The sequence below is a fragment of the Alosa pseudoharengus genome, unplaced genomic scaffold (assembly GCF_046254945.1).
Source record: "Alosa pseudoharengus isolate Yale_2024_CS ecotype anadromous, Long Island Sound unplaced genomic scaffold, YU_APseudo_1.1 YU_APseudo_1.1_scf_24, whole genome shotgun sequence".
Taxonomy (NCBI): Eukaryota; Metazoa; Chordata; class Actinopteri; order Clupeiformes; family Clupeidae; genus Alosa; species Alosa pseudoharengus.
The window spans coordinates 5,869,277-5,882,833 of NW_027468689.1; the positions used below are offsets into that span (position 1 = coordinate 5,869,277).

The 13,557-nt window shown below is 39.5% G+C and overlaps 1 protein-coding gene across 1 annotated transcript; it reads left to right on the forward strand.

Annotated features, from left to right (window-relative positions):
* Positions 1-10,274: 10,274 nt before the first annotated feature.
* Positions 10,275-11,584, forward strand: LOC143141864 (thrombin inhibitor rhodniin-like). The gene is made up of 4 exons (XM_076302566.1): positions 10,275-10,428; positions 10,766-10,881; positions 11,144-11,253; positions 11,454-11,584. The coding sequence occupies exons 1-4, from the start codon at positions 10,380-10,382 to the stop codon at positions 11,491-11,493; spliced, it is 315 nt and encodes a 104-aa protein (XP_076158681.1). The 5' UTR covers positions 10,275-10,379; the 3' UTR covers positions 11,494-11,584.
* Positions 11,585-13,557: the final 1,973 nt, after the last annotated feature.

The window sequence follows — 13,557 nt, forward strand, 5'->3', positions numbered from 1 at the left end:
CTTCCCCTGCGTTTTTATTGCTTTCTTATTCATTTGGCTGCCAATTTGAGCCAAAGTGACTTACATTTGTCCTTTGGAATTAAAATAGCCCCACATCATCACATACCCTTCACCATATCTCAAACCAGCTATAAAGGCTATCTGAAATAAAACCATGGCAATTATAGGTATGGTGAAGGGTATGTGGTGATGTGGGCCTATTTTAATTCCAAAGGCCAAGGGAACTTTATCAGGATGCATAGTATCCTGAATCCATGAAATAACTGGCCTTTAAAAATACAAATCTGCCTGCCTCTATGGGAATTTAAGATATGTAGGCTATACTTACGAGCCCCTGTACATTATTCATTCACAAAGAAGATTGGTGTTCTTAAAGGTTGGATTTTCCCTCATTTTTTTAAATTAACGCATTAATATCAATTTTCCAAAAGATGATTTTTTATTCCTCCTTTTAGTCAACTTTGGCATGTGTATGTATGGGGGAGTAAACCTATGAGCACAACTGTATCAATTCTCTGACAACACCGAACATTTGCATAAACAACTATCATTCACTTACAGTACATGGCGAAGAACAGTCACTTGGTGTGAGAAAGACATTCATAACGATCTTAGTCTAATTAAGGGGCCCGACAGGCTTCAGGCATCTAACCTCCTACTCTAAAATCCTGGACCCAGTGTCTGTTTCGCTTTTTGAGTGGATGATTGAAATGTCCTTTATGTCCCAGAGCTTAATGCTTCATCAAAAGTTATATACTGCCATTTCTCCTCTCCTTTGGAAAGAATAAACACTTTTGTCTAAGAAAACAAATATACATTTTATTGAAACATTTGAAGCATAGCTGAGAGCATTAACACATGTGGTAATATAATCATCTGAAGAGTATGGATGGGATGCACTGGGAGTTTCTGGATGCATTGTGTGGTCACCCATAGTGGTGTCCACAACAGAGCGGGGAAAATAAGTATTGAACATGTCCACATTTTTTTGAGTAAGTATACTTCCAATGAGGCTATTTGCACGAAATTTTCACCGGACATTAGTATAAACTCAGATAATCCACCCATATAAGAAAATCCAAACATTAAAGTCCATAGGTAGAATTATGTGTAATTAAGTGGAATGACACACAGGAAAAAAGTATTGAACTCGCCTGCTGAAATTTCTTAAATACTTTGTGAAAAAGCCTTTATTCGTAATGACAGCTTCAAGGCATTTCCTGTATGACGAAACTAATCAGTCACAGTATTCTGGTGTGAGTTTGGTCCATTCTTTTAAACAGATAGTCCTTTAATATTGAAGATTCAGGGGTCCCTCTTGTGAATCCTGATCTTTAGTTAACTTCCAAAACTGTTCAATTGGATTGAAGTCAGGACCTTGATTTCCTTTCTCTGAAACCAATTGAGAGTTTCCTTTGCTGATTGGTTTGGATCATTGTCCTGCTGGAAGGTATATCTCATCCTCATCATCCTGGTGGATGTAAAGATTCTCCCAGAACAAAATGGCTCCATTCATCATTCCTTCAACTGTATGAAGTCTGCTAGTACCATGAGATGAAACATAGCCCACACCATGATGCCACCACCTCTAAACCTCACTGTTGGTAGAGTATTTTTAGGGTGATGCACAGTGCCATTTCTCCTCCAAATATGGTGTGTAGTATGACATCCGAAGAGTTCAATTTTGATCTTGCCTGACCAGAATACATTCTGTCAGCAATAGAGTCATGCGGGATGAGCGTGCATAGAGGCCATGGCGGTGGAGTACATTACCTATGATTTTCTCTGTAACAATTGTACCTGCTGCCTCATGTTTCTTGTGTGACACCTTGGTAACAAAAAAACTTTTTATAGCCCACCCAGTATGTACTAACCCAGCTTATATCAATTTGCATAGATAGGAGGGATAATTTCTCTAGTTTGTTTCTTATAGTCAGGTTGTTATGGTTATGGTTATGGTTATGGATTTAGCAGACGCCTTTGTCCAAAGCGACATATAAATACAAAACAACATAATAATATTTAAAAATGAACAGGGAACAGATTAAAATTTAGGTCAAATATAGTAAGGAGAATAGTTGTAGTACACAATAATATCAATTCAATCAATAGCCTAATAAAAAAGCAATGTAAAAAAGGGGAAAGGCAATAATAAAAACAATAATGTCAATTCAATCAATAATATAAAACAATAACATGCTAAGACTACATTAAGGAGAATATCAATAATAAACAATAATGTCAAATTAATTAACAGCCCAATTAAAATAAAACAACATTATATAAACCATAACACATAAGCGCTTAAACAACTAAGTATATGTTGAATAGGAATGTCTTTAGACCCCTCTTAAACGACCCAAAACTACCACAGGAACGGAGACCACTGGGCAGTTCATTCCACCAACATGGAACCACTGAAGAAAAGAGTCTGGAATTAGACCCAGTTTTTATGACTGGTCGACACAACATACGCTCACCAGAAGACCGCAGTGGGCGGTTGGGGATGTAAGGCTTGATTATTGAATTAAAATAACTAGGAGCAGATCTAGTTAGTGTCCTATAGGCCAAAGTGAGAGATTTAAATTTAATTCTGGCTACTATAGGGAGCCAATGGAGAGTAACTAGGAGAGGAGTTACATGTGTCCTCTTTGGCTGATTGAAGACCAGGCGTGCTCCAGCATTTTGAATCAGCTGTAATGATCTTGTTACACAAGCGGGTAAGCCAGCTAACAGTGAATTACAATAGTCCAGCTTAGAGATGACCATGGTCTGAACAAGAAGTTGTGTGGAATCTTGTGTCAGATAAGGTCTGATCTTCCTAATGTTGTAAAGCATAAACCGGCATGATTTTGCAATAGAAGCTATATGCTCAGAGAAGTTAAGTCGGTCATCAATTACAACGCCCAAGTTTCGTGCCGATCTAGTTGGGGTCAGTGAAGTTGAGTCAAGCTGGATGTTAATCTGTTGGGGAATAGCTGTTTTAGCTGGAAACACCAAAAACTCTGTTTTTGAGAGATTAAGCTGAAGGTGCCGATCTTTCATCCAGGCTGAAATATCCTTAAGGCATGCAGAAATCCGGTGGGAAACACTAGAGTCATCAGGTGGGAAAGACAGGTAAAGTTGAGTGTCGTCTGCATAACAGTGATGGTCAAATCCATGGGAGCGAATAGTATCACCTAAGGAAGTGGTGTAAATAGAGAAAAGCAAGGTCTCCCTTCTTCCTTTCTTGTCAAAGGTTTTGGAGAAAGTGGTCTTCAAGCAAGTTTGTGACTTTCTTCATCAGAATAATCTACTAGACCCTATGCAGTCTGGTTTCAAGAGTGGTCATTCTACTGAAACTGCTCTTCTGTCTGTGACTGAAGCATTGAGAGTAGCTAAGTCCTCTGCTCAGTCATCAGTAGTAATTCTACTAGATTTATCTGCAGCCTTTGATACTGTTAACCATGACATTCTCCTATCTATACTATCTGAACTGGGAATTTCTGGAAAAGCTCTTGACTGGTTTGAATCTTACCTTAAAGGGCGTTCTTTCAACGTGTCTTGGCAGGGACAAGTATCTAAGTCTCATGCCCTCACCACAGGTGTGCCTCAGGGATCAGTATTAGGACCCTTGCTTTTCTCTATTTACACCACTTCCTTAGGTGATACTATTCCTTGCCATTCCTTGCCTTGTGGAACAAATTGTTCATGACAGAGCCCATATACTGTATATACAGTCTATGACAGAGCCTTAATCCATGTTGTGATTGCGGTTGGAAAAATGACACCAAGAGCATAGAAGTTTTGAAAGCAAGAGCGAGCAGAAGACAGAGGCGATTAGCAGCCCGACGAAAACGTCATTTCTGTGCTCTGAATCATAATTGAGACTGAATGTATGCTAGTTTCTATCCACAAGCTACCAGGATTCTGAACTGTGATACTCTTCCTCATACCTAATCTCATCAACCTCACACCTCCTCAGGGTTTTTCTTGTTGGCCACTTCTTCACTTCTTAAATGTCAATTGAGTCAATGGCCTCCTTGCCAGACTGACGACAGGTTCTTGGTTCTCCAGCTAGGAAGTGACATACGATGAGTAAACAAATTAGGATGAAAGACAGTTGTTGAAGCTAACTGAAGTGTACACTCTTCCTACTCAGATGCACACACAAGTACACATCCACCTACATGCATTTATTCACACCTTCATATGTACTATACTGTGTATGCTGTATATATATATGCACATCACATGTGCCCGTGTGTATGTGTGTGTGATAGAGGGATCAGTGCTGTGAAAAAGCATGATGGCCCCTTCCTCAACCTCAAGATATTGCTACATAGAGGGATGGATGTGTGAATGTATCCATCTGAATGTATGAATATGAGCTTTGTCAAAATGCATCACAATTTGAAACCTGTTGTGACCAAGTATGAATACACTGGATTAATATGAATAACTAAAATGTATTTGATGGACTTGTTTTCTTAGATGGTCAGATCAGTGGTCTAAAAGTGTGTCTCTACTCACAGAAACGGTGTGTGAAGATGATTGTGACATGAGCCCAGAGCTCTTTCACAATTGTCAAACGTTTGATCTGTCATCATGAGGCTTGCAGACTTTCAGATGCTTACAGAGTTTCAGTCTATCATCCCCTTTACTTGATTTTCCATTAGAGATGTGCATGCCATGTTAATAAGGTTATTGTGTAATTCCCAAACCAGCAGAACAAAGAATTGAACTTGCATTATTGAAATAACTTGTCACCTGAAAAAGGAAATACTGTATGTTGATTAATCTTTGAATACCGTCGACAATATCTAAACACTTATTTGGTTCCGATGTCCGGAGGGTAACTGACTTACTTTGGTGAAAGAAAATTCTACAAGAGATTACTGTGTTGCACTGAAAAACATGTGAAAAATTCACAAATTAAACCACATCATATACAAACTGGTCATGCTGTCATTGTGTTGAGCTAAGAAATTTAATGATAGCTACAGTATTTGAATGAATGATATGAACGAATGTAAGATATTTGGGGTATGGTATAACAATATGATCCAAAACCCATGAAAAAATCAGCTGGCAATTGACTGAGTAATGTTGACATCAAGCTTAGCTGTAGTGTTCCCAACTGGTTTTCTATGTTACACTTTGTCCTAGATTCCAATAGAGCTCAGGGCCCTGGAACATGTTTTATGTTGATGGTATTGTGGACAAGGGACCTCTATGCTGTGTCTTATTCCCACTATGAGAGGTGCACCACCGAGAGCATCCTCACCAACTGTGTCACAGTATGATATGGCAACTTCTCTCTCACTCTCACTCTCTCTCTCTCTCTCTCTCTCTCTCTCCCCCCTATAAAATAATCCTGGCTACGCCCCTGCCTCCTTGCCAGACTGACGACAGGTTCGTCTGGTTTCTCCCAGGCTAGGAAATGACATGCGATGAAGAAACAAATTAGGAAGAAAGACAGTTGTTGAAGCAAAAAACTTGAACAAACAATATCATACCAAAGTGATCTAGACAACCCTATACAATTATCTGAATTAAGCGAAAAAATTAAGTCATTAAAAACAGGAAAAGCTTATGGAATTGATAACATCTCAACAGAAATGCTAAAACATAGTACATCCCTAACACGCCAAGCAATCCTCAAACTGTTAACAACCTTGTTATGAGTTCAGGATACTTTCCCATGATATGGAACCAAGGATTGATCACACCAGTGCATAAAAGTGGCGACAAAATGAACCCAAATAATTATCGTGGGATCTGTCTGACCAGCATTCTTGGTAACATATTCTGTGGTATCTTAAAAACAAGAATACTTACCTTTTTACAGAATAAAAACGAAAGATAAAGATTTAAGAAAAAGAAAGATTTATGCATGTTTTGTTGATTTCCAAAAAGGCTTTCGACTCTATCTGGCACAAAGGCATGTTATTGAAAATCCTTGAGAGCGATATAAGAGGCAATGTCTACTCCATTATAAAAGACATATACAAACATAATAAAGTTTTATAAAAATCAACAACTCGAGAACAGAGTTTTTTAAACAAAGCAGAGGCGTCAGGCAAGGATGCAGCCTATAAGCCCGATACTGTTCAACATATTCATTAATGAACTGGCTAAAGAAATAGACGGTTAGGTTCTGGACTTGTACTTGACAGCACAAATATAAAGTGTCTTCTTTTTGCAGATGATTTTGTGCTTCTATCAAGAGAAAGCAAGAGAACATCCTCCAACCTAGCTATTCGTGCAGAGTTGGGGAGTTTCCCTTTACTCCTTGACATCGACAAAAGGGCCTCTACATTTTTGTTCCATCTGGCAAAAAGCAACACTGAGACCTTCCATCATAAAGCTTTCAAGAACAAGTCCTTTACCCATCATGGTGACCCTCTATTCAATCTTGCAAACAAAAATAATATTAATAACCTAAATGTCTTACCAAAATCTGTATTAAGAGAAATTGATGCCACAAATCAGATGCATTTTATTGAATTCTGGAAGGAAGAAATACAAAGCAATAAAAAATTGGAGATCTATCGATCACTGAAAAGAAATTATTGTCTAGCTCCATACTTCGATAACATCAAAGACAGGAAAAAAAGAAGCCTAATGACAAAATATTGAATCAGTGACCACAACCTACATATTGAAACAGGCAGACATAAACAAACATGGCTGCCTCGAGATATGAGAAGCTGTGGTTTCTGTATAAATGAGGTTGAAAATGAAGAACACTTCCTACTTTATTGCTGTAAATATACGTCTATAAGAGCATTTATTTTTGCAGAATTAACAAAACATATAGATGATTTTGAAAATCTTACACCCCAGTCCAAAATATGTATACTACTGGGTGAGAACAAAAATTGCTCAAATATAGCTGCAGATTACATAATGACCTGCCACAAAACCAGAGCAACATTTCAAAATATTACCCTCATGTTAGTGTTTTATGTACTAGTGTGCATTTTGATAAAATCAATATTTCAAGTATAAGGTTAGAGGTTTCCCTTTTTTCCTATGGTTAACTTTCTTTTAGTTTTGTTCCAGAAATATAAGTTTCATAAAATATAATATAAGATCAAATCCACTAATAAATAAATAAAGTAAACTTAAGAAGAACAATAGTGGGCTTGCTGGATCAAACCCACTAATAAATAAATAAAGTAAACTTAAGAAGAACAATAGGGCTTGCTGGATCAAACCCACTAATAAGAAAACTTAAGAAGAACAATAGTGGGCTTGCTGGATCAAACCCACTAATAATAAGACAACTTAAGAAGAACAATAGTGGGCTTGCTGGATCAAACCCACTAAAAAGATGATGTGAGCCCAAGTTAAATATAAGAGTTTCCCTTTAAAGTGTGTATAGAGCCAGATATGCTAGTCCCATAGCATGGTATGATGCCCACAGTGACCCAATGGCTAATGTTCTTATCTCCAAAAACAAATTCTTGATGGTTATCTGTAAAGCAGTTGCTATACCCTGACATTTCAACATGTGTGCTGGTGTTGCATAATACTGTTGCTTAATGCTGATCATATCTAATACACGTTAAGGATGACACAGTACCATTGTTTTTCATTTTGATCCGTCGCCCACCTGCCGCACCCGGTCCCCCGAAAGGAGGGTAGGGCCGACAGTTTTCTGTGAATATCTCGAAAACTGTAGGATCTAGGTTGACCACATTTTTTGTTGGTCTCAAGGGGCAATCTCACCCCACCCCATAACTCCTTTATGGTATAGCGCCACCTCATTAGAAATGTAAAAGCAAAAAATAAGGCATTGTAATCCTAAGTATCTATGGCTGACAGGTTCAAAACTGTACAAAATTTGAAGTGTAGGATCATTATGACACCCTTTAAATGCATGCCAAGTTTCGTGGAATTCTGTTGGGGGGGGGGGGGGCATACAATAAATTCATTTATGTGTACATTTGTTTTTTTTTAAGTTTGGAAGTTTGGTATGGATGGTGAAATACTGACCAACTTCTACCGCAGTACCATTGAGAGTATCCTGACTGACAACATCACAGCATGGTATGGTAACAGCACCGCCCATGACCGCAAAGCTCTGCAAAGGGTGGTCAGCGCAGCGCATTTTAAGGCCAGATTTACCTACAGTACTAGGCTATTCAGGACCTTTATAGCCAGCGCTGCAAGAGAAAGACCAAGCAGATCCTCGCTGACCCCAGCCATCCCAGCCATAGTCTCTTCACCTACCTACTATCTGGTAGAACGCACAAGAGCCTGAACCAGCAGATACAGACGCAGATTCTATCCACAAGCTACCAGGATTCTGAACTGTGATACTCCTCCTCATACCTAATCTCATCAACCTCTCAATACCGCCTCAGGGTTTTTTCTTGTACTTGCACTTGCCACTTCTTCACTTCTTAAATGTCAATTGAGTCAATGGCCTCCTTGCCAGACTGACGATAGGTTCGTCTGCGTTCTCCCAGGCTAGGATATGCCATGCGATGAAGAAATAGATTAGGGAGAAAGACAGTAGAAACTAACTGAAGTGTACTCACATACAAACAGAAGCACACATCCACCTACACACATGCATTTATTCACACCTTCATATGTATGTGCTGGATATAAATGCTTATTATACGGCTCCTCACAATGCTAGTAGAACGCTCCATAGACTTGAATGGGATTTCCCAACTTTCTACGGTAAATTATTTTCAAGCCGCTGCGAACATATAATTACTGCTGTCAATGTCTGGTGCGTCGGGGTCCTGTTTGCCCCGTCGGGACATATTTTCCCATAATGACCAGCGTTCTATACATTATCCCTTACACATCACATGTGCCCGTGTGTATGTGTGTGTGATAGAGGGATCACCAGGTCCCATTGTCTGAAAAACACCCAAAACTAATACATTTCTATAGCTATTCTCCACTTTGGGGGTGGTATTTTGGTGGTTGAAATTTTCCCCATCCCAAAATTGATCACTTAGTCATGGATGTGATCATGGATCACCAAACATGCACAACTCAGCTTAACCTTTATAAGGGCACACCTGGACAATGAATTTAGCTTTCGCTGGATTTGTTTGACCCAGGGACATGGCCTGAGATTGAATGACACCATGTCCATTTCAATTGTGTGGGTGAGAAAATGATTCCTTTGGGATGTTTTTCAACCAAGGGGACCTGGTGACTTTCTCAAAGTAAACGGTAACACAAGAGGCTACATTAAGATTAGGAGGAAAAGATCAGGCCTAGATCAGATTAGGTGCCTTACTCAAGGGCACTTCAGCCGTGGATGTGGGCATAGGAGAGCAGTGCTCAACCACTTCCCCCGCCCACATTTTTTCTACTGATTGGGGATCGAACCGGCAAGCCCGAAGCTTGTCGAATTAAAAGATAACTAGGCTATCATTAAAAAGTTGCATTGCTTGCATGATAAAATGTAATCAGGTAATCCCAATGTAACTGTAATCTGATTACACAATTTTTTTATTGTAATCTGGGCTGATTATAGTTACTTGATTTTTGTAATCTGATTACGTAATCCAGATTACATGTAATCCGTTACTACCCAACCCTGTAGAGATGTGCATGCCATGTTAATAGATAAGGTTATTGTGTAATTCCCAAACCAGGAGAACAAATAGATGAACTTGCATTATTGAAATAACTTGTCACCTGAAAAAGGAAACATGTTGATCGATCAATCTTTGAATACCGTGGACAATATCTAAACACTTATTTGGTTCTGATGTCCGGAGGGCAATTGACTTACTTTGGTGAAAGAAAATTCTACAAGAGATTACTGTAGGTGTTGCACTGAAAAACATGTGAAAAATTAACAAATTAAACCACATCATATTTGAACAAACTGGTCATGCTGTCATTGTGTTGCGCTAAGAAATTGAATGATAGCTACAGTATTTGAATGAATGATATGAACGGATGTTAGATATTTGGGGTATGGTATAACAATATGATCCAAAACTCAAAATCACATCAGCTGGCAATTGACTGAGTAATGTTGACATCAAGCTTAGCTGTAGTGTTCCCAACTGGTTTTCTATGTTACACTTTGTCCTAGATTCCAATAGAGCTTGGGCCCTGGAACATGTTTTATGTTGATGGGATTGTGGACAAGGGACCTCTATGCTGTGTCTTATTCCCACTATGAGAGGTGCACCATCGAGAGCATCCTCACCAACTGTGTCACAGTATGATATGGCAACTTCTCTCTCTCTCTCTCTCTCTCACTCTCTCTCTCTCTCTCTCTCTCATACACAAGATGTCCACTGAGGGGTGTGAGCAGAAAGTAAGAGATGAGGAGGCTATTTAAGGGCAGCTGGGGGACAAAGTTTCCATACTGTTGAGACGACACTGCTGTTCCTTCTGAAGGCACCATGAAGCTCAGCATCACCATCACCCTCTGTGGTCTACTTTACTTCGCTGGTAAATACTCTTGCACTCTCTTTCTCTCTCTCACCCTCTACGCTCTACTTCTCTGGTAAATACTCTTGCGCTCTCTTTCTCTCTCTCTCTTTCTGTCTATGCTCTACTTTACTTCTCAATACTCTTCCACTCTCTATCTCTGTCTATTTTCTTTCACCTTTTTTTTCTTTTTGCTAGCTGTGATTTTAAATATGTAATGTAATACACAGCCCGAATTCAGAAAAAGTTGGGACACTTTGTAAAACGTGTTGTATAAAATGTGTTGTATAAAGTACTGACCCATTCTCTCTCTCTCTCTCTTCTCCCTCACCCCAACTCCTCTCTCATTGCAAATCAGCTCCTGCGTTCTCCAACTGTGTGAATATAGGTGCCGGACATTTCTCCAACTCAAATTTCTTCGGTCGACTGAGGCGTGCGTCTTCAGAACCAACCGAAAAGGAAATCGACCTAAAAGTAAATGTCCAATTTAGATTTTATTCTCTTACCACCTTGTCATCTGCATTCTGTACGTATATGTGTTATGTGTATAACGGTAGCCAGCGGGTAAACCTCCCTCTCTACGCATTGAGGGACGTGCGGGTGACAGACGCTAGCCTAGTTGTTGCAGGTTCGAGCCAGAGCAGATGCTAGGCTAAACCATGGCGTCCAAACAAACTGCAGGTTATATACGAGCATATGTACAGTGTGTGTATAATATTCTCTTCTCTCTGTTCAGACTGTCTGTGAGTCGTACTTCGCAGGCTTGTTGGAGTGCGACTACCAACCTCTCTGTGCCACTGATGACAACACCTACGACAATGTTTGCGCTCTCTGCGAGAAAATAAAGTAAGTCAGTCCATAGAGCAGGCTTGGCCTATAGCCTTCTCTTCCCCGCTAGCATCCTCCTATCAGGGGGAGAGATGTATCTTGAGTATGCTGGCGGTGGAGATTTTATCAGTTCTGAGGAGGTCAGAGTTCCGTGGGCTCTATCAGGAAGGGACACAACACATGCACTGACACATTTCCCTTTTCACTCTCATCCACAGAAGCAACACCCCTGAGATCCGTCATGATGGGAAATGTTGAAGGAGCTGAGAGAAGAGCTGCAGAGCTGCAGTCTACAGTCGGTCAGGAAGACTCCAGAGTCAGTTTGACACAATAAAGAATTTCAGCATCACTTCCCCTGCGTTTTTATTGCTTTCTTATTCATTTGGCTGCCAATTTGAGCCAAAGTGACTTACATTTGTCCTTTGGAATTAAAATAGCCCCACATCATCACATACCCTTCACCATATCTCAAACCAGCTATAAAGGCTATCTGAAATAAAACCATGGCAATTATAGGTATGGTGAAGGGTATGTGGTGATGTGGGCCTATTTTAATTCCAAAGGCCAAGGGAACTTTATCAGGATGCATAGTATCCTGAATCCATGAAATAACTGGCCTTTAAAAATACAAATCTGCCTGCCTCTATGGGAATTTAAGATATGTAGGCTATACTTACGAGCCCCTGTACATTATTCATTCACAAAGAAGATTGGTGTTCTTAAAGGTTGGATTTTCCCTCATTTTTTTAAATTAACGCATTAATATCAATTTTCCAAAAGATGATTTTTTATTCCTCCTTTTAGTCAACTTTGGCATGTGTATGTATGGGGGAGTAAACCTATGAGCACAACTGTATCAATTCTCTGACAACACCGAACATTTGCATAAACAACTATCATTCACTTACAGTACATGGCGAAGAACAGTCACTTGGTGTGAGAAAGACATTCATAACGATCTTAGTCTAATTAAGGGGCCCGACAGGCTTCAGGCATCTAACCTCCTACTCTAAAATCCTGGACCCAGTGTCTGTTTCGCTTTTTGAGTGGATGATTGAAATGTCCTTTATGTCCCAGAGCTTAATGCTTCATCAAAAGTTATATACTGCCATTTCTCCACTCCTTTGGAAAGAATAAACACTTTTGTCTAAGAAAACAAATATACATTTTATTGAAACATTTGAAGCATAGCTGAGAGCATTAACACATGTGGTAATATAATCATCTGAAGAGTATGGATGGGATGCACTGGGAGTTTCTGGATGCATTGTGTGGTCACCCATAGTGGTGTCCACAACAGAGCGGGGAAAATAAGTATTGAACATGTCCACATTTTTTTGAGTAAGTATACTTCCAATGAGGCTATTTGCACGAAATTTTCACCGGACATTAGTATAAACTCAGATAATCCACCCATATAAGAAAATCCAAACATTAAAGTCCATAGGTAGAATTATGTGTAATTAAGTGGAATGACACACAGGAAAAAAGTATTGAACTCGCCTGCTGAAATTTCTTAAATACTTTGTGAAAAAGCCTTTATTCGTAATGACAGCTTCAAGGCATTTCCTGTATGACGAAACTAATCAGTCACAGTATTCTGGTGTGAGTTTGGTCCATTCTTTTAAACAGATAGTCCTTTAATATTGAAGATTCAGGGGTCCCTCTTGTGAATCCTGATCTTTAGTTAACTTCCAAAACTGTTCAATTGGATTGAAGTCAGGACCTTGATTTCCTTTCTCTGAAACCAATTGAGAGTTTCCTTTGCTGATTGGTTTGGATCATTGTCCTGCTGGAAGGTATATCTCATCCTCATCATCCTGGTGGATGTAAAGATTCTCCCAGAACAAAATGGCTCCATTCATCATTCCTTCAACTGTATGAAGTCTGCTAGTACCATGAGATGAAACATAGCCCACACCATGATGCCACCACCTCTAAACCTCACTGTTGGTAGAGTATTTTTAGGGTGATGCACAGTGCCATTTCTCCTCCAAATATGGTGTGTAGTATGACATCCGAAGAGTTCAATTTTGATCTTGCCTGACCAGAATACATTCTGTCAGCAATAGAGTCATGCGGGATGAGCGTGCATAGAGGCCATGGCGGTATTACGATTTTCTCTGTAACAATTGTACCTGCTGCCTCATGTTTCTTGTGTGACACCTTGGTAACAAAAAACCTTTTTATAGCCCACCCAGTATGTACTAACCCAGCTTATATCAATTTGCATAGATAGGAGGGATAATTTCTCTAGTTTGTTTCTTATAGTCAGGTTGTTCCTTGCCATTCCTTGCCTTGTGGAACAAATTGTTCATGACA